This window comes from Myxocyprinus asiaticus, chromosome 42 (genome assembly GCF_019703515.2).
Source record: "Myxocyprinus asiaticus isolate MX2 ecotype Aquarium Trade chromosome 42, UBuf_Myxa_2, whole genome shotgun sequence".
NCBI classification, from domain to species: Eukaryota; Metazoa; Chordata; class Actinopteri; order Cypriniformes; family Catostomidae; genus Myxocyprinus; species Myxocyprinus asiaticus.
The window spans coordinates 2,427,451-2,450,279 of record NC_059385.1 but is presented as its reverse complement, the minus strand read 5'-3'; the positions used below and the strand labels follow the sequence as shown (position 1 = coordinate 2,450,279).

General features: G+C 37.9%; 2 protein-coding genes across 2 annotated transcripts; one reads left to right on the top strand and one right to left on the bottom strand.

The window, feature by feature from the left end:
• Nucleotides 1–524: 524 nt before the first annotated feature.
• Nucleotides 525–22,547, top strand: LOC127433085 (hippocampus abundant transcript 1 protein-like). The gene is made up of 12 exons (XM_051684739.1): nucleotides 525–834; nucleotides 8,684–8,782; nucleotides 10,695–10,757; nucleotides 11,016–11,143; nucleotides 11,268–11,382; nucleotides 11,714–11,932; nucleotides 13,537–13,650; nucleotides 14,432–14,503; nucleotides 14,837–14,949; nucleotides 18,292–18,389; nucleotides 18,824–18,978; nucleotides 19,093–22,547. Exons 1-12 carry the CDS (start codon nucleotides 721–723, stop codon nucleotides 19,306–19,308), a joined length of 1,506 nt encoding a protein of 501 aa, XP_051540699.1. The 5' UTR covers nucleotides 525–720; the 3' UTR covers nucleotides 19,309–22,547.
• On the bottom strand, nucleotides 2,937–4,086 carry LOC127432860 (L-lactate dehydrogenase B-A chain-like). The gene has a single exon (XM_051684338.1). It carries the CDS (start codon nucleotides 4,084–4,086, stop codon nucleotides 3,274–3,276), a length of 813 nt encoding a protein of 270 aa, XP_051540298.1. The 3' UTR covers nucleotides 2,937–3,273.
• Nucleotides 22,548–22,829: the final 282 nt, after the last annotated feature.

The window sequence follows — 22,829 nt, the reverse complement described above, 5'->3', positions numbered from 1 at the left end:
GACTACAGAAACAGACCGCATGTTTTGTCATATTTTTATTGGCAAATTGGTATAGTATAAATAACATCACATCAGTAATTAAAATGGGAGGGCTACAAATGAACATTCAGAATCCAAAAAACACTCTACAGTTCTGTTTATCTACAGTTGATGTTTCAGACCTGTTGCAGAAGAGAGTCACACACTCTCTCACCGGCACACTCTGCTCTCAGGAGGTTATAGTAGCCTGTAATGAGATGAAATTACGCCCTCCAAAATAATCTATCAGCCTGAGCCTTGGTAACATCCTCTGAAAAAGGCAAACATCATCTGATAAGGTAAAAAACTGTGACGTGCCTCTGTCATTTGCCCAGTGAGAAATTGGACAATCATCCTGAGTCCAGATCAGCAGAGACCATCATCTTCTATGGTACACTGCATAAGAGTATCTTATGAGGCTGTTTCAGGAACAGCTGCTTGCTGTTTCACACTGCAACCGCAGGGAGTCGCTGTTCTGCGCGCTGCATTCACGTATTCATCATCAACAACACATGCAGGAGAGAAATTGAAAGTGTAGCACCATTTTATCGGCGTACTGTCTGTTTTTAGTGGATTGAAAGAATTGAAGAAAAAGATTGAATTTATATTTAGCAGCTTTTACAGCTGAACCCGGAGTTAAAGCTGGAAGGAGGCGGCGGATCGCAGATATGCACGCAGCAGGATGGATTTTATGTAACTCAAATGCAACGTGATGAGATAACGATGAAGATGATGATGGCCCAGGGCGAGAAAGATCCGAAACATACCAACCAAGTCGTACTGGTCAAGAGAATTATAATGAAGCATGATAATCCGGTAAGACATGTTATGCATGCTTCTGTCATGTGTGCTATTAATGTGTTATTACATGTCAAGTCTCATTCATTGGAGCGCATCTGCCCTTTTATGTCGACAGCATCTATTAAACGCATTTAATTAAATACAATGTCTATTTAGACCATATTTTGGCGTATAGTGTCGATATATAATCATCAACACAATTTTCCAAAAACGTATGCGTGTGAAACGCACCTCGGCTACCTGGTAAATCACACTCTTTTGTCATTTTAACAGGGATTTTATCGTAGTTTCTTCATGTTATGTGTCGTTAAATGTCTGGTTTGGTCATTGTAACGTTTCTCGTTGTGTATTAACGCGTGTCATGTGTGACATTTGTCGTTTTGAACGGATAAATGGAAGCCAAATGAGGCTATTTTAGCCAGCGTTATTACGTAACGAGACAACAGAACTGACGCACGCGTCCTCTCACGAGCGCAGTCTGTTGTCATGGAGATCCCGGAATCTTCACTCATGTATTCATTACATCACTGGGGTGTTCAGTGTTACATTTGTAACTGTGCCGATGTTTTTGTTTCTAAGTGTCACTGTAATATCAAACGCTTGTGTTCTAATCAGGGGCGGATCTAGACATTTTTCCATGGGGTGTTATAAAGACTATTAGGGGTGGCAACACCAAAGCAAGTGCCCATGCCTAGTTCTTATGGATTTAGGTACCAATCTCTATAAAATCTCTATTAAAACATTTTAAAAAATTCTATATGTTCCTTAGCTTGACATATAGAACTGACAGTCTGAACTAAATGTCACCTTATGCAGGCCAAATTGTTTTATTTTGTTAAGTGTACCCATGGATGGAGAGTGCATGCATATCCCATGTTATTCTGCTTATAAAGTCCTGTAGGCCTATCACCTTTGTGACTGCTGGAATAATCCATTTGAAAGCAAACATTAACACAAAGTTAGGCCTAATAAAATAAAAACTGTATGACAGTTGTACTGTGGGGGGCAGTGCTGTGACACTCATGAATATTAATTATGTTATGCACAGTAAAATATTCTTTTAAATGACCTGTTTTAAAAAACAGTCATTCTGACTGATTCAAGCACTCAAATAAATATTTCACATCATATAGTAATTTCATCTCTACAACTGCCACTGTCAGTCTTGGGATTTTATTATTCAGTAGATGAACACTTTAATTAAGAACATGATTGACTGGTCTGGTAGTGACTTTTTGCCTCTAGTTTTTAGAGTTTCCGGGTTCTAATTCACCCTAGGGGTTGCATAGACTAGTTTACTACAACTAAGGCGATGCCTGTAGTGGACTAGTCGCTCTCCACATGATTTATAAAAGGCGTCTGTAGGAAATACAGCAGATGTGAAGCCTGGTGGCTCTGCACTGAAAAGGCGCAGTGGCTCAAATTTAAGAAATGATGTTCTGCCTGACTCACATTAAAAGACCCACACACAGAATGCACTTCAGAACTGATGTTTGTTTACTGTGTCACTCTGCTCAACAATGCAATGTATCATCAACAATCTTGCTTAAATTGGAGTACAATGACCACCCCCTTGCACGCTGGATCCCATTGCCGTGCGTAAGCATATGGTAAAGCGGCTGCAAGAGGAGAGGGAGCTGCCTGCAGTTACACGTATTCCAGGCTAAACTAAATATGTTCAGTTCAGACACTTATGTTAACTATTAGCTACTTTACAGCTTAACGTATGCATACTTACTGTTGCACACTTTTAATAAAAAGGTGTTTATGATGAGATAACATAATGGTTGATGTTTTTTTCCATCCGATCCGTTCATATACAAAAAAACGCTTATTTTCCCCTCAGTTGTCAAACTATTACGCACGTTTCCTTGGCAACCTATAGGACCCTAATCTGATGCCTGATGACATTTTTGGTATGTATTTTTTTTAATTTTTTTTTTTCAGGTTTCAACAGGTTTATTCATTTTTGAACTTCAGTTGTCATCTTTTACACTCATTAATATGACTGACATATCCAATATGATTCAGAAGACAGAATACATTTGTGTCCATTTTACTTTGGTCCTTTCTCCTCTTGAATTAAGTAGAGAAAGACACATTAGAACATTTCCTAATGATCTCACTAAATTATGCCAAGAAGAAGAAGAGAGAGGTGTGGGTTCTTTCTTCATTGCCCACACAAAGTGACCAAGTTAACAAGTGCAATTGTGAAGAACCTTTGGAGAACCTGAAGTTCTCCTTTGATCATAACAGAATCATATTATCAGAAGAGACGTTCCTCATTTTGGATTATTATGCCTACATGGATCACCATGGAAAAAGTAGTTCAAAAGTAACCATACCCAAAAGCAAGTGAGAAGGGAGGACAGAGCTAAAGAGTGTTTAAAGATTCTGAGGGAGTGTGTTAAAGAGTTATGGACCAGAGAGCGTATTGTGCCCTCTGCGGATGTTCTACAGGACCTTCAGGTCTTTTTGGATGCCCCAAAGCGTATCTGTGCTCTTCTTGAGCTGAGCGATTTCTTCGTCAGTCAGGGTCATGTTGATGACACTGCCCACTCCACTGCTGTTGAGCACACAAGGCAGGCTCAGGTACACCTCCTCACTGATACCATACATGCCTTTCACCATGGTGGAAACAGGGTGGACCCTGCTCAGGTTCTTCACCAAGCTCTCGGTCAGGTCAGCCACACTAAGGCCGATGGCCCAGTTGGTGTATCCCTTCAGCTTGATCACCTCATAAGCACTGTCCACAACCATCTTGTGAGCCTCTTTCCAGTTCTCAGCATCTTTATCTGTGCCAATATCAGGGTTGAGTTTCTGCAGACTGACTTCAGTCACATTGGCTTCACTCCATACAGGCACGCTGGAGTCTCCATGCTCTCCCAGGATGTAGCCATTAAAGCTGCTGGAGTGGATGCCCAGTTTCTCTGCCATGATGTGGCAAAAACGGGCGGAGTCCAGGTTGGTTCCGCTACCGATGACACGGTGCTTTGGCAGACCGCTCAGCTTCCAGGTCACATAAATCAGAACATCCACTGGATTGGACACCACAATGAGAGTGCAGTCAGGGCTGTATTTGACAATCTGAGGGATGATGTGTTTGAAAATGTTGGCATTCCTCTGCACCAGGTTCAGTCTGCTCTCACCCCTCTGCTGACGCACTCCGGCCGTCACAACAATGATACGGGAGTTAGCGGTCACCAAGTAGTCTTTGTCGGCAACAATTTTTGACATTTTTGATATGTTGATTTGTTTGTAATACATATAATTTCGCCCAAATATAACTTTTTATATATAATAAACCAAGATTGCATCTGCATCTGTACATCAGAGATGTGGAACACAGTTTGCTTTTCTATTCCACCGGAAAAGAGCGCAAGCTGCAGATAAGTTGCTGACACTAAGCGACACCAATAACAGCCGCAACAACACTCATCATAACATTCAAAATAACACATTCCAATCAAAACACACTCAGGTCAGATGAAATAGAAACTCCTACTTAAGAACTGGAGATGTTTCAACTGGATTATACACATACCTGACGAAAGTGATTTCAAAAAGTGTTGAGGACATGTCTCATCCATCTGCACCCATAATTGAAAGCGATGTATCTTATAATCATTCAGTGACAACTAAGAAACAACTGAGATATTAATCTTTTAACTCTTTTTTTCCCATGTGTCTGTCCATGTTGTCATTGTTGTGGTGTGCGTGGGTCAACCTGTGCCGTGAGTGCTCAAACACTGTACACTCGATGCAGCAACACAGCACGTCTGTGATTGGCCACTGATGCAATCTAACATGCGATTGGCCACTGATGAAATCTATCATGCGATTGGCCGCTGCTTAGGTCACTCACTCAATAGGTCTGTGTTGTGGGCTCGGTTAAGACAGTTCGAAATGAATAAACCCCTACACAATGTACATTTATTTTTTGTACATCGGGATTCTAATGCTGGGGTGGCAGATGGGGTAGCAATGCTTTTTCTTAGTGAGGCATTTGCCATCCGATGCCACCCCGGTAGATCCGCCCCTGGTTCTAATGCTGTTGAGTTAAGCATATTCTCATTATTACCTCTTAATTATATGTTTTTTTATATATTTGACCATTTTAAAAGGCACATATACTGTATGTGTGCTCACTTATTTTATGAACATATTTATCATTCATATAAGCTAACTGTTGCTTGCTCTCATTTAACGTAACATGAGATCACATTAAACTCTAATGATGATGCATGAGAGCAGCACTGCAGTTCACGCCTGACTGAGGAGAGGAAGATTTATACAGATCACAGTCCAGATGCACTCAAAACTTTCCAAACAGCTTCAGGTGATGTAGATCGCAAAGTATGGGGGAATTATACAAAAATACCAAATAAGTAAATATAAAAGCACTCTCGTTGTGGAATAAGTGGAGCCGGAGCTCTTTAAAGGAAACACCCCGGCGTTACATCTTTAATGCAGTTATATTTAATGTGTTATAGCTTTATTAAAGTTCAAATAATACGGAAGCAGATCATGTAAATAACTACAAACTCTGAAACGGTAATTTCTCTGTGCGGTCAGCGCCTCTTCTATGAGTTGTGTGAATGTCCCGATCTAAGGGGGAGAGATTGAAACTGCACCCGGCTGATGTACACTCTGTCACGGGACGCTCATCCCTCGAGTGCACACGCTTAATGCAGCTAGATTATAACGTGATGACTCATGACTTATTGAATCATAATATATGTGTCACTGTGTGTTTCTTATCGTGAAGAACATTGTCAATACGCAGCTTTATTAATAAGAGAGAGTTTGTTTTTTTTAGTTAAAGATGGATTGAAGTGAACAGAAAGGTGAGAGAGGATAGTCTTCACCCCATTATACACTGCAACAAAATATGTTTATATCTAAAACTCCTTTAAAACAATGTACATTTACTTTAGCAGATATACTGCAGAAGATAAAAATTATTTTCTGAGAATGTTGAATATAATATTAAAAATACAAATATTTGAAAATATCTAAAAATCCTTTAAAAAAGATGCATTCACCTGAGAAGCAACATATCAGATATTTAGACTTGCTTTTAGAGAATAGATCTTGAATATGAGTATATTTTGTCTTTACTGCACTCGCAGGAGTATAACCAAGTGAAAAAAATACATTTATATACAAAATACACTTATATACAAAATACACTTTATATTTAAGACACATTCTCTTAAAGCAAGTCTAAATATCTTATATGTTGCTTCTCAAGTAAATGTATCTTGTTTTAAGGATTTTTACACAATTGTAAAAGGAAAACAAGACAAAAACACTTGATAACAATAGGATTTTCTGCAGTGAATTTCTTTACTGAATTAAACTTAATAAAAAGTATTTTTTCCCTTTAATTCAGTGAATGTCATTTAGAGGTATTTTTTTTTAGAAGATGCTTTTGTCCTCTTTATTGTTGTAAGCACGTTTAATACAAACTTTTAAGTCGGGACACAAGCTGAATAATCGGTTAAGATCTAATGATTAATCATTGCAATAATTGCAGAATAGTCGAATAATCGTTCTAATAATCGTTAGATTAATTGATCATGAAAATAATCGTTAATTGCAGCCCTAATGTACACTACATAATTATTGTAGTATTCTATCCTGCCTCTATAATATTGATGTACAGTATATTTTGCCCTTTTGCATTACCACATCTCTAGGGATGTCCCGGTACCATTTTATGAGAATGAGTACTAGTTTCGATACTTCATTTTTGGTAATGGCCGATACCAATGTTTTGTTTTTTTCTTCCTAAACTCCATATCAACAGTTTATTTCAATTTTATCATCAAAATGGTGTTTAAATAAATTAATAAATAAAAACTTGAATCAAATAAAAATATAACAATTGATTTTCTATTTTTTTTTTAATGTATTATTTTTTATCAAATTAAGTGCGTATACACAGAACTCACAGCACAATCCAAAACACAACATTGGAGTTATATTTTGTCAAATAAAGTGCTGCATAACAGATGTTAGACATAATACAATTACTACTGATTTATTGTTATTATTATTATTATTATTATTAGTTGTAGTAGTATTACAGTGAGTATTACATAATTTTACAGTAGTGATATATTTCTGTCATACTTCCTATAAATGTACCTTTAATTTTGACTGAGCTTTTATTTTGAAGTATTTCTGTGTTGTTTTGACCAATGAGCTCTGACGATATGACAGCAGATTCCCACTCTGGAAAAGCTGGTCGCTACATGACTCAAAGTGATTATTAAACCGCAAAAGGCTGCTATTTAATTAAATAAGTATGTACTCTGTATGTGCCTTGCGCTACAATGTGAATTTGCACTCTGTTTACTGTCATCTGCTACAAACAGAGTGTGTGATGCTCATGACGGTGTTTTCCCTGTATGAGCCAATGAGGAGCTTTAACAGGTATGAGCAGCTGACGTCAGCACAACACCGTCTCCACACATTCACAAGCGCTCACATTTGAAGTACATGGAAACTATATTTATGTAATTAAATCGCAGCTTTTGCGGTTAAGTAATCTAACTAGGAGATAACGTGATTTTAATTTGTGGGCTGAATGTTTATGACATTCATACGTCACATGGTATCGGTTTATGGTATCGGACCCGATACCGATACCTGTATCGTACCGGGACATCCCAATACATCACATTACACAAGAAGTGCTCATAAAATTTCAAGCTTTAATAAAAAACATTAAAGAGCTTAACTGACCATTGAAAGACCAAAATATTTCCTTTGAAACAGTTATTTTGTTAAATGTCTGAATCCATTACATTACCCCTTACCTGAACTCACTGGAGAAACCAGGAAATGAGTTTAATGTACAAATGGGATTAAATTACACTGATTCACCTTATCTATCATTTAAAAGACAAATGAAGATGATATAACTTTGCAGGCAAGTGCATATTAATCATCACATGCAAGAGTGAATTACTGAGAGTCAATGCATCTTTTTAATAGAAAAAATTATATTAATGTTGGAACGAGGGTTGTGCATTTCGGCATTACAAAATTTCTTTTCTTTTTTGTGCAGTTTTGTCCCAGAGTCCCATTGAATGCTGTAATTATTAGAAACATGCCACACATTGATCCAACATTAAAATAAGCATTATTAATAATAGAAGTCGACCGACATTGCCTATTGGTTTCATCGATTAATATGTGCTGATAGTTGCTTTTTGGAGCATTCTAATGGAACAAATACTCTGTCACCATCACTGTTTATGGACTAATTCACAATTATTAATGCAAAATGTAATAGAAAAGACACATATGACAATTGAAAAGCGACGCTGATGATCAACTATTGATGAATGATGATCTACAGTGGATGAATTACTGCTCATACAGTATTTAGTAGCCTATTTGACAATGTTTACTTTATAGTGATTCTATTGTAATACATAGTAGATAATTGAAAGAGTGCATGTTTTGTTTCCCTTGTGTGTTTGTGTGAGCTGGAAGCACAGGAATTTCAAAATAAGAGTCCTCGGTGTATTTCGGGCTTGGTTATAATTAAAAAGTCAAGCGGTATGCACCAGCTCTGAATTATTTTCTAGTCATCAATGGGAGTTTGGTTGCACAACTAACTCACATCTGGGATTTTACTAGTTTTGGACTCTTAGGAGCATCTGTGTCTGTGCCTATCACAGTAAGGAAAGACTAAGAACGGTTTTTTAACACTCTACAAATCGATTTGAAAAACTACCTCAATTAATCCGTTATCTGCCTTTTTCAACACCTTAGTTATCAGTTCCAGCAAAATCTAATCAGTTGATCTCTAATTAATAATGCTCTGTTTATATTGATGATGTTCCAGGTCCAGCAGGGTTTTGGGAAGCCCAGCGTGTATCACGCTGTTGTGGTCATCTTCCTGGAGTTCTTCGCCTGGGGTCTCCTCACAACGCCAATGCTTACTGTGAGTTCTGCTTAGGAGTTATTTCAACTTCTTATGCATACTGTATCTTTATTTTACATTGATCATGATAAATATTTTTACTGCCTTATTTTGCATTATGTCGACTCGTTCCTCCTTTTCTATAAAAAAGCAATAATCAAGGTCACAGTGAGGCACTTACAATGGAAGTCAGTGGGGTCAATTTTTGGAGAGTTTAAAGGTAGAAATGTGAAGCTTATAATTTTATAAAAAGCACTTACATTAAATCTTCTGCTTAAACTTGTGTATTAATTGAGCAGTAAAGTTGTTTAAATCATCATTTTTACAGTCATATTAGCCTTTCAGGGTTTGGTGACAAATGGGATGGGACAAAATATCGAATTTCATTATATATCGCGAATAAAAAAAACGTCGAACCATATCGCGACAAAACTTGATATTTTGAAATTTGAAACATTGTTTTCTGTCCATGTGATCATAAATAAAATGACCCGTCAAACATCATAATCTCTTTATTGCTTGATTTTACCCCCTTCTGCACTTTTTTTCTACACTGTTTAAATGGTTCACACAAGGTACTTGAAGTGCCTGAATTTAGCTTTTAGAAATTGAAGTACTGGAAAACCTGGAAAATGTGCTTGAGATTAAAGCAGACCATTTCTTCCGTGTAAAATGCTGCACTCCACTTTCATTGAATAATGTGTATTTTTTTTATTTTATTATTATTCTTTTTTTATCCTCTTTTCTCCCAATTTGGAATGCCCAATTCCCACTACTTAGTAGGTCCTCGTGGTGGCGCGGTTACTCAGCTCAATCCGGGTGACGGAGGACAAGTCTCAGTTACCTCCGCTTCTGAGACTGTCAATCCGCGTATTTTATCACGTGGCTCGTTGTGTATGACACCGCGGAGACTCACAGCATGTGGATGCTCATGCTACTCTCCACGATCCACGCACAACTTACCACACGCCCCATTGAGAGTGAGAACCACTAATCGCGACCATGAGGAGGTTACCCCATGTGACTCTCCCCTCCCTAGCAACTGGGCCAATTTGGTTGCTTAGGAGACCTGGCTTGAGTCACTCAGCACACCCTGGATTAGAACTCACGACTCCAGGTGTGGTAGTCAGCGTCAATACTCGCTGAGATACCCAGGCCCCGAATAATGTGTTTTAATATCCTCACTGTTCATTACAGTCAGTTTAAAAAGTAAAAAGAAATGTTAATTTTAATAACAAATAGCACAGATGCGCTAAAGAACCAAGACTTCTCTCTCGTAAATGAATGAACAGAAACACCTGTGTGATTCTGTGAGATGCACGTTAAACTCTTAAAGTGACAGTACCATTATAGCGCTTGTTATATAAATGAATGTAAACTTAATGTTATGGACCTAGGGGCCTGGGTAGCTCAGCGAGTATTGACGCTGACTACCACATCTGGAGTCGTGAGTTTGAGTCCAGGGTGTGCTGAGTGACTCCAGCCAGGTCTCCTAAGCAACCAAATTGGCCCGGTTGCTAGGGAGGGTAGAGTCACATGGGGTAACCTCCTCGTGGTCGCTATAATGTGGTTGTCGCTCTCGGTGGGGCGTGTGGTGAGTTGTGCGTGGATACCGCAGAGAATAGCGTGAAGCCTCCACACGTGCTAGGTCTCCACGGCAATGTGATAAGATGCGCGGATTGACGTCTCAGACGTGGAGGCAACTGAGATTCGTCCTCCGCCACCCGGATTGAGGCGAGTCACTACACCACCACGAGGACTTAGAGTGCATTGGGAATTGGGCATTCCAAATTGGGGATCAACATTATGCCACAAACGCTGTCGATTGAGCTTAACTTATATTGAACCAGAACATTCCTTTAAGAATTAAATTGTTATTTTTGCTAGCTTATAAACTGTTATATAATTGTTTGTGCATTTTTCATTTTTATAGGTTTTACATGAAACATTCCCCAAACACACCTTCTTAATAAATGGCCTCATTCAGGGAGTGAAGGTAAGTGTTTTTTAAATGTCTTTTACTGATGAGCCCATATCTGTGGCGATCATCAGTGATAGACCGTTTAATTGGCCGATATTTGGCCATTTTGAGATTATCGCCATTGACTAATATTACAAAATCTAGTAAATTTTCATCTTATTTAAATGATGTTTAATGCTCTCTAGACACTGGTATCAACATCGGCTATTAAAAAACTCATAGCAGACTCATTGTCATGCTGATTTTGTTGACTGTGTTGTTTTTGTTCGTCAGGGTCTGCTGTCGTTCATGAGCGCTCCATTAATTGGCGCTCTGTCAGATGTTTGGGGCAGACGATCGTTTCTTTTGGTCACTGTGTTCTTCACATGTGCTCCTATTCCACTCATGAGACTCAGTCCGTGGTAAGTCGGGATTCTGAACGGTGCACGTCCTTGATTATAAATTAGCACACAAAATAAACACATTTTCCCATGTGTCGTTTTAATGATTAAAGACATCTCACTCAAATGTCATGTTGGTTTTCAGGTGGTACTTCGCCATGATATCTGTGTCCGGCGCTTTTTCCGTCACCTTCTCTGTGATCTTTGCTTACATCGCAGACGTGACGGATGTACGTGAGAGGAGTACGGCGTATGGACTCGTAAGCAACTTTCTTAAAAATATACCCCAGACTGTGATACATTTTTGGAAAGACTGCCCAGATCAGTGAAGATCAGATCAGAATTTAATGAGAAAAGTTCATATTGAAATCTTTGACTTTCGATTGCAGACTTTGGTATCTTGGAAAATCTAAGCACAGTTTGAGACATTGTTGAGATCTCTTCTGAGATTGTAGACGAGATACAGGCTAGCAAGACAAACAAAATTAATCTAAACAACACTCAAACAGTTTAATAACATCTGATCTTACTAAAAATATAAATAAAAAATAAAAAATTTTAATAATGCCTGTGACCGTTTTATCGTTTCAGGTTTCTGCGACGTTTGCGGCGAGTCTGGTGACGAGTCCTGCCATTGGCGCATACCTCTCGGCCAGTTACGGTGATAATCTGGTGGTGCTGTTGGCGACGCTCATCGCTCTGGCCGACATCTGCTTCATACTGCTGGCCGTCCCAGAGTCACTGCCGGATAAAATGAGACTCAACACATGGGGAGCGCCCATATCCTGGGAACAGGCCGATCCGTTTGCTGTAAGAGCACAGAGCATGATGTCGATTTATTTTTAGCTGAACTGCTGATTTACAAATAAGCCGATGATTGTTATGTTATGGTCGACAACCAATATGGTGGCTTTAGCATGTTTTTTAAACAAAAATATTCGCTGAGTGAAATCAGGCTTCAAAATGTTAAAATGTACAGTAGAAAAGATGGAAAACGGTTTAGTGCTTTTGAAACATACTATTAATGAAAACAAAAAAAGAGACTTCTGTCATAATTCACTCATAACTCACCCTCGTGTCGTTTCAAACCTGTGTGACTTTCTTCCATGGAACACAAAAGGAGACATTTTGAAATATCTTCACGCTGCTCTTTTTCATTCAGCGACAGTTCATAGTGACCACAACAGTCAAGATTCACAATGCACAGGAAAACAAAATAAAAGCACCATAAAAGTAGTCCATACAGCTCATGCACTATATTTCAAGCTTTCCGAAGCCATATGAGAGCTTTGTGTGACAAACATAACAAAATGTAAGTTGGTATTTGGAATAACATGAGTGAACTATCCCTTTAAATCAGAAAAAAAAATCTGCTTTCAATATTGGCCTAACAACCAGACCGATACAGATAATTAAATATAAAAGCTAACCTCTGATATATTTTATTATAATTATTTGAATAATTCAAAATTGAATTAGCTTTATTTGGGGGCTTTTCTCAGCAAATGTTGATGTATGAATTTAAAGGGACAGTTCACCCAAAAATGAAAATTCTGCAGAACACAAATTAAGACTTTTAGAATAATATCTCAGCTTTGTAGGTCCTCACAATTCAAGTGAATGGTGACCAGAAAGCTCCAAAAAGCACATAAAGGCAGCATATAAGTAATCCATCAGACTCCAGTGGTTTAATCCATGTCTTCAGAAGAGATATGATAGTTGTGGGTGAGAAACAGATCAATATTTTAGTCCTTTTTTACTATAAATTCTCCTCCCTACCCAGCAGGTTGCGATATGCACAAATAATGGCATTGCCAAAAACAAATGAAGAATGTAAAAGTGAAAGTGTAGATTTATAGTAAAAAAGGGACATAAATATTGATCTGTTTCTCACCCATACCTATTATATCACATCTAAAGACATTGATTTATCCACTGGAGTCTTATGGATTACTTTTATGCTGCCTTTATATGCTTTTTGGGGCTTTAACATTTTAATACCCATTAACTTGTATTGTGAGGACCTACAGAGCTGAAATATTCTTCTAAAAATCTTCGTCTCAGCATCTCATGTAATTAATTTGATTAAGAACGATTATCTATTGACAGCCCTGTTTATTTTAATAATATATATAATTCAGAATCAGAATGAGCTTTATTGCCAAGTGTTCTCACGTACACAAGAAATTTGTTTTGATGATAGGACAAACAAGTGCACACAGAAAATTACAGTGAGACAATGTAAGCGTATAAATAGACATACAAATATTAGGACACATAACAGAATGGCGGTTACCAATAGATATTACAGAAGATATATAGAGTATCTTCTGCATGAAAAGACTAGAATAAGTAAATATTAGAGATAATGTACGTGTAATTGATGTTTTTTTATTTATTTATTTTTTTTACAGTCTTTGCGTAAAGTTGGGCAGGACACAACAGTTCTTCTCATCTGTATAACAGTGTTTTTGTCGTATCTCCCCGAGGCGGGGCAGTACTCCAGCTTCTTCCTCTATTTGCGTCAGGTAGGGTGCTTATTTATTGGTTTTTGCAATAAAGTGTATACTGTAGATTCTGTATTTATTTGTTTGCCCTCATGCCCTGCTGCTCCAGTTAAGCAATCTGTCTGCTTGCATTAAACTTTAATTACTGGTTTATCCTGCAGGGCAATTTATGCAATGACTGGGCTCTTGTTTTTTTCAATATGTGCTATTGTTTAACAATCCCAAATGATTAATTACCTCACATGACTTCACATCTCTGGCTGGGATTGTATTTGGTGCAGCACATTTTAAATGACATAAAAGACCTATTTTACATGCAATTTAAGACGAGTAGGACTAAGTATGAGTATGAATAGCATACTACCATACTACTTGTTCTAATATTGCAGTATGCATTATGTATATTGTGCACAGTATGCTTCTGTATGAGTAGTATTCCCGAATGACCTACTACATTTGCCAAAATATGCAATAATAACTTATAAGTAAAATTCATGTTTTCATAAATATGTATACTGCATACTGTTTTACATACTATTTCAAAAGATACAGTAGGCAGTGTACAGTATATACTGCACAGCACGTAGTATGCTAGTATTCCATTCTGAACACAACCAGTATCTTATCAAATATATGAAGTTCTAGTTTGAATTTGTTTTGAATTGTTAGTGGCATTCAGTCCGACTGTTTGCAGCGGTTAGTTAGCTCATTGACGGCTCATTACTGGACATAACCGAGTTCATTTGATTCAGACCCAGTGGCGCACACTGATAGTGATGCGTTCCATCTCTCTGTCTCTCAGGTCGTTAACTTCTCACCCAAAACGATCGCTGTGTTCATCGGCGTGGTGGGAATCCTCTCTATCGTGGCGCAGGTATTTAATTTAGGCAATATTCTTCACTCTACTTTATTACTCGTGTCATTAAGTTGCCGAGACGGCGTGTGAAAGTGGCTCTCGCAGATGCTGTCTAATTGAATTGAATTCCTTTAAAAGTTCACAGTTAAACGTAATGAAATAAAGGCAGCGCTATAATGAGCTGTGAGTTGTTGACACTTGTTGCTTTGAAAGCTGCTTCATTTAAGAATAAGTAAAAATGCCCGTCATTTTTATTAGTGGCAACTTTAGCAGCTTTGCCCCAAGTTTTATGTAATTCAATTCAAACGTTACGCTACATATAATCATTATCTGCCACTTTGACTTTGCCAGACGCTGTTTCTCACTTTATTAATGAGGACGATCGGGAACAAGAACACAGTTCTGTTGGGTTTGAGTTTCCAGATTCTGCAGTTGGCCTGGTATGGTTTAGGATCAGAGCCGTGGTGAGTATTTCCAAACCTTTACACCTTTTGGTCAAAATCTATGGTTCTTAATTTTTCCGTAGTGGCACGCCAATAAACAAAGTATACTTAGGCCTGATTAGGGTTGTGTGATAAATAAAATATTCACAATATATTTGCTAGAGGTAGACCGATATATCGGTTTTACCGATTAATCGTTGCCGATATTTGCTTTTTGGAACTATCGGTTATCGGCAAAAATAAGCCAATACTTGCCGATAGTTTTTATTTATTTTTAACTCCTCTGTGTTTCTCTGTGGCCGGCGCTGGAGGACGCTACAGTATTACAGCGGCCTCTAGAGGTGAAATAAAAACACTTCTGGGGATTTGCTGTATCTAAACCTTTCATCATTGACAATATTTTTATCCTCACTTTAGTGCTGTCAACAGGGCTGAGAAACTAAATTCTAATTTTTCACTGAAATATTTCCAATATTCAAATTACATTCCAATTTTAAAGACTTTATTTCAGGTAGTGGTAAAATTAACAAGACATCACATTTTTAAATTTATGTCCTACGTCCACAAGAGGGCACAAAAATCAATATAAACCACACAGCACTGTGATTTATTGCAAAGAACAAGAAAAGAAATGAAAGGAAGAAAAGAAACGCTTCAAAGGATGATTCTAAGTTAGCTTAGTGTTGCACACAGTACCTATACTGGTGCCATAATACTACCACAGACTCAAGCGGTACCACAGAGGTTTACATTAAAATACAGCTGCATGTACGTACCTAATGCTTACTACCGCGAGACGCATTCACTCCGAACGCATCTGTCTTTTTCTATGTAACCATGCATTAGACGGACATCTTTAACCGTTGACCCATACCTCGTGTTTTTTTCAGCGTCTCGTGAAGAAATTATGCATATCTGGACACTGTGTCTGTTTAAAAGGATTCAGCATTTTTAAAACGTGCCGTGAGACACCCGTGTTCTGTTTTTTTCATTGCACTGCGTCTGTTTTAGCCCAAGAATGTCATTGTCAGTGCTTGGCACTCATCCAATATTGTAGAGAATGTGTATTTTTTATCTTAAATTCGACGAATGTTCACATTTTTATTTGACAGCCCTACCTCAATTCAGTGCATATTATGTTATTTAGATTAGATAATCAAGTGTTTTAAATTGAAGCGAGGAATGCAAAGAACAATGCAACTTTATAGAAACATGCCCTGTCAGCGTATATATTGTGTCTCCAACTTCATATCTGGTGAATAATAATAAACCTTATTGCTCATCACACCGGAATATACACATACACAAAAGCATTCATTTGGTGAATATATAGGCTTTAAAAAGCTTAATTTGGTGAATACTTCATTATAAAACATTGTAACAGAGCCAAGTCTCTGTCATTTCAAAATAAGAGTCCCTACATGCACCAATGCACCAATTCTTCCATTTTTTTCTGGCAATTAATAATTAGGATTTTGGTTGAACAATAAACTGCATCAGGGATTTTATTCATTCTGGACTCTTGCTGCCTTTATGTTTGTGCCCGTCATAGTAAGAAAAGACTAAGAACATCTTTTAACATTCAATAAATCGATTTAAAAAAACTATCGGCCCATTAATCGGTTATCTGCCTTTTCCATCATCTTAGTTATCGGTATCGGCAAAATCCACTATCGGTCGACCTCTAATATTTGTGACTATTTTGCTGGTGAGATCAAATGAAGCAATAGTGGGGATATCACAATGGTTTTAATGCACTTTTGATTTGGCCCTAAAAAGTGCATATCATTGCAACTTGTGAGTATAATGGCGTCTCTGATTTAGATTTTCGCAGAATTGGGACATGCATAACGCGCACATTTTCACACATTCCCTGCCTCTTGTGTTTTTTGTTGTTGTTGAATATTTAAGCAAGTTTGATAATACTTTCAGCAGCCATAAGACTGTAGTACTCTCAACTCACTTTAACATATTTTATGTTCATGTGTCAATCCATTCCTCAAAATGTTGTAGATTTTTCCAACAAAATCAGCACAGAAAATGCCAGATTCTGTTTGGGCCTAGACTAATCTAAACACTGATTCATTATTCATGTCTCTGATAAAGGTAGAACGATATATCAGTTTAACCGATTAATCGGTGCCGATAGTTGCCTTTTTGAACTATCGTTATCTGCAAAAATTTATGCCGATAGTTGCAGATTTTTTTTCTTCTGTTCTATACTATGACAGCGGCCTCTAGAGATTAAATAAAAACAGTCAGTGACACCTTGTTGGGATTTGTAATGTCGGTCTCCCACTTATAATAAAAAATAATTAATCTGGTGAAATACATTTACACAGAACACCTAATTTGGTGAAATATATATAGGCTATTGAAAAGCTTAATTTGGTACATACCTTTGTATAGAGGATTGTAACGGAGCCAAGTCTCCATAATTTAAAAATAAGAGTCAGTGGGGGCCTGGGTATCTCAGCGAGTATTGATGTTGACTACCACCCCTGGAGTCGCGAATTCGAATCCAGGGCGTGCTGAGTGACTCCAGCCAGGTCTCCTAAGCAACCAAATTGGCCCTGTTGCTAGGGAGGGTAGAGTCACATGGGGTAACCTCCTCGTGGTCACTATAATGTGCTTCTCGCTCTCGGTGGGGCGTGTGGTAAGTTGTGCATGGATGCCACGGAGAATAGCGTGAAGCCTCCACACGCGCTACGTCTACAAGCCACGTTATAAGATGCGCGGATTGACAGTCTCAGATGCGGAGGCAACTGAGATTCGTCCTCCGCCACCCGGATTGAGGCGAGTCACTACACCACCACGAGGACTTAGAGCGCATTGGAAATTGGGCATTCCAAATTGGGGAGAAAAGGGGGAGAAATCACTGGTGTGTTTCTACCACCTTAGTTATCGGTATCGGCAAAATTCACTATTGGTCGACCCCTAGTCTCTGATACTTAAAATGCTCAATTCTGCTAAAAACACACTGTAAATATAAAGTGTAGACACAAATGGAGTATACCTGAGGACTTGACACTTTTCATGATTAGTTTATTGTGGCAGCTGTAATTGTAATCTTTATGAGTTCTTCGATAAATTGTGCAGCCCTAGTTAATATTAATGCTTATTAAATGTGCCTTCCGTCTGTTCATTACTGAAAAAACTGCATTTTACTTCTTGCATTTAACACTTTCATTCTAATTAGCAACAATGGCTTGGTAGTTTGGTTGTAAGAAAATAATCACAATTTTAAGCCATTTCAAAGCAAATACTGTACATACATTTATATATATATATATTTTGAATAATGTCAAAACGAGTCCAGAAACATTTGTCATTTTTAATGATGTCATGTTTGATGTAATTTAGGATGATGTGGGCGGCCGGCGCGGTGGCAGCTATGTCCAGCATAACATTCCCTGCAGTGAGCGCTTTAGTGTCACGCAATGCAGATCCAGATAAACAGGGTAAATCTGCTCTCTTTTTACCACACTATTATATTTTAACTTTAAAGACAACATGAAATGCATTTGTTATGTTCTGACATAATGGCATATTTTGTGTGAAATAAAGAAGGACGGGACCTGATTTTACCCATCTGGATTTGATTGGATGGGGCTTTGATATTATTGGTTAACATAAATGATTTTCCTCCGCCCGTTTGGCCTTGATGACATCAGCAGAAAAGGAAAGCTATTTCAGAGGCGGAGAAAGATATTTCATTTGATTTGATTTGATTCTTTGGAACAGCATGCACTGATGCACTGTTCACAATAAAAACGTGTATTAAGAAAGTAAGTAGGGTCAATTTAAATTTCATGTTGTCTTTTATAGTTTCAGTCTGTGTAATTTAGAGTTTATATTGTGTATATAAGATGTCTGTGTTTGTTTATTTTCTCAGGACTGGTCCAGGGAATGATAACCGGAATTCGGGGTCTCTGCAACGGTTTGGGTCCCGCGCTGTACGGCTTCATTTTCTTCCTCTTTAACGTAGAGCTGAGCGGAATTACATCAATTGAACCTGACTATGCAATCCCCCTACAGACCCCCACGGAGGTAAACGTTCATCTTTACTGTCAGTCTGGCTGTTTCATGGGAAGAATTCATTATCATCTTGTGTGATATGTCCTTCCTCTGATGTGGCTTTCCTTTCATCTGTTTCTCGTGTAGAAGACAGCAATCCCTGGTCCGCCATTCCTCCTTGGCGCCTGCACGGTGGTGGTTGCATTTGTAGTCGCTCTGTTCATCCCAGACGACCCAACACCGCCAGCGTCTCCCTGCCTGAGCTGTAAGACCAGCACGAGTCTGGCGGGAGCCCACACCAACACCCCGCTGCCGGGGAGCGACGAAGACTTCGAACCTCTGCTGGAGGACAGCAATGTGTGACTGATTCCTGAAATGAATGATGTTTGGAATAGAGAAACGAAAGCATCAAAACATCACAAACCCTCCCCCATTCAGCGACTTACATTTGGGAGCGTGCAGTATTTATTTAGTCTGTTTTATTCTGGTATATCGGTTTTAAAGGGGTATCGGTCACAAGCCGATATCGGCTTTTATTGAGCATTTGTACATTGTTTTACTTTAAATACACAACTGAATCAATACACTAAGGGCTTGATCATTGGGATCAGATACGCTGTTGTGGAAACAGAGTTGCGTTCTGGTTGGTTCTCGAGGAACTTCGGTTTGATTGGTTCTTCTGGAGTTACAATGCAGAGCTCTTCATGTATATAGATCTTCGGGCGAAGTGCAGTAAAGTGTGTCGTTGATGGAGCTTGTGGTGTCTTGAAGCTTATCGTTGTAGTTGACGAGATGCCGTGGTTTCCGTACACAAGCCTTAAAGTCACATATCCTGAGTGGAATGAAAAGGTTTGAATAGATTAGAAATGCATCCGGTTGCAAGTGCATGATGAGTATTTGTGGTGATCTTAACCAAAGCGAAGATATAGAGCACCAGAGGTTTGGTCTAGAGTAGTTACTGATGCTAACATAGTTATTTAGGCCAGTTGGTTGTATCATATGGACACGACTTTATGGTGAAGTTGTGTGAAATTTGTGTGTGAGTAGGTAAACATTCTATGCAGCAGTGTAGGGAACAGTCAAAATCTTTTGTCTCACATTTTAGTCAACTTGAAATCAAAATTGACCCCATTTACTAGAGGAAGACCGATATATCGGTTTTACCGATTTTATCGGTTATCGGCAAAAATCTATGCTGATAGTCGCCAATAGTTTTTTTTTTTTTTACATTTATTTATTTTTTATTCCTCTGTGTTTCTCTGTGGCCAGTGCTGGAGGACACAACATTTAAAATGGATTGGTTCTATAGTATAACAGCGGATTCAAGAAGAGAAATAAGAACAATCACGGACCTCGTGGGGATTTGCCTCGTGGGAATCTAAATTTTGCATCATTGACAATATTCATCCATATTTTTATCCTCACTTCAATGCATATTTTGTTATTCTAATTAAATCAGATAATCAAGTATTTTAAATTGAAGTGAGGTCATGCAAAAAAATAAAAATAAAAAAATACTATATGGAAACGTGCACATCAGCACATACCGTCAGCACATACATCATTTCTTCAACTTCACCTGGTGAAGATAAAGGCAATAAAAAGCTCAATTTGGTAAATACTTAATATAGAGCATTGTAATGGGGCCAAGTCTCCTTCATTTCAAAATAAGAGTCCCCAATGTGTTTCAGGCTGGTTTATCATTATAAGTCCCGCATTATGCACCAAATCTTCATTATTTTCTGTTTATTATTGGGAATTTGGTTGAACGACAAACTGCATTCAGGATTTTATTTATTTTTGACTCTTGGAGTCTTTGTGTGTTGGCCCGTCATATTAATATAAGACAACAATTTTTTTTAGCATTCTATACATTTATTTTATAAACTATCAGCTGATTAATCAGTTATCTGCCTTTCTACCACCTTAGTTATCGGTATCGGCAAAATCCACTATTGGTCCAACTCTATTTCCTTTCTTTATACACATCGCTATTGTGCTCGAATAATCTGTTTAATAACCTGCTCTGCCTCTGAAACAACTTTCCATTTCTGCTGATGTCATCAAGGCCGCTCAAGTTTCAGCCAATGGGGCCGGCGGCCAATCGGCCACTTTTCACCATTAAATCAGTTCCTGATAAAAAAATTTAAAAAATCAAGTTTCACCCTTCATTATTTTCTTTGCATATTCTGTTTCACTCTGAAATACAGATTTAGGAAGTATAATGGGTTGCGAATGCCGTTTCATGTTGACTTTACGCTTGTGCTCAGCGAATAATGGTACATTACTCATGTGTAACCAGATCTGGTATTCTGTATGTCTTTTAAATAGTACAATATTACTTTAAATATAACATTAGTACTTAGTGAAATCGTACCTTTCAGTTTTTCTGTCAAAGAAAGAATTGCATTGTGCAATAGTTGGAGCTATACTTAAAACATTTATAATTATAGGATTTTTTTTTTTTAAGTAGCCAACATCTACACACCAGCTACCTCATTTTTGGAGGTTTTGATTTTGTGGAATGAGGTGAGAATTTTACTTAATGTATAACCACATTCCATTCGATAGAGATTTTTGCACTCGTACAATAATCACGGTTCCCACAGACATACAAAACCTGGAAATATCAGGGAATTTCCAAACTGTGATTTCCATGTTTGTAAATTACACATTTTTTAAGCCGAATATTTGTTTTACATGCTCACATTCTTATGAATTTACAGAAGGCTGCTTTACATTTGCATTTGATTTGTGTGAAGAACCCTGTGGAGCATCTCATTAAAGTCATCGGTGTGACATGCACACAGTATTTCCTCCTTCACATGCACATTATTTCCTTTAAGTTTCAGCATTCCATGCAAACACAGCGGCCGCCGCAGTATTTCAATTCAGACACTTTCCATGACCCGCAAAAATGTCCGAAATTGCGATTAGAATCCCAAATTCTTTCCATCATTTATTCTCCACTTCTGACCTTTTTTCAATATGTTTGCATTGTTGAAACTCCCAGGCATATTTATCATGCAGTAAAGCGATGCGTAAGGTTTTAAACTGTGCAAGTGTGAGTGTGTTAATGACAAGATGGTGGAAATTGACATTCCACGGTGGATAAGCGCTTCGGTCCTGGACCGGCCCGTGCACTTTGGGTTTTGTATTTATAGGAGAAAATGTGCACAGCGTGTAACAGTAGATTTAAAAATGTAATATAACGACTGTAAAGTATTGCATATGCATTGAATAGTATTTAAGAAATTTTTACATGTTGCAAGACAATATTTTTGGAACCGACTCTGACAGGTCACTCCAAATAATATGTTGACAAATGTCTCTTGCCGGTTTGTAATTTTAGCTTATTTCTTTCTTTCTTTTTTTTCTTCACATAACTGAACATGTGGAGTATTTGTGTGTCATTTGAACAAGACACACAAGCTGCCTGAAGTGTAAAAATGTTCATTTGTAGTATCTGATTATGACTGTAAATAACGAGTTCATGGTACAGCTGTAATAGCTGTTGAAAATGTACAGGAACCTTTGTGTATTTATTGTCATGTATTGTGGGAATCTATTGCATAGGTGCAAATGTTGAATAAACAACAAGAGCCATAGTGTCATTGTCTTGTGTAAGAATTCTTTGGCCACTAGAAGGCGCTGCTTGCGTGATGATTACTGCTCAAGCAAACAAAAAAGTACTACGCTACTACCATGGTACTTTGGACACTGTATCATACTAATATGAGAGTATTATTTGAAGTTGCTACCTTGGAGTACCATCGAAATCTCATGATATATGAATATGGTATATTAATAGTTCAGTACCATGGTATTATTATCTGATATAATTACTGTACTATGGTACCACCACAGTATTTTTCGTAAGTGCG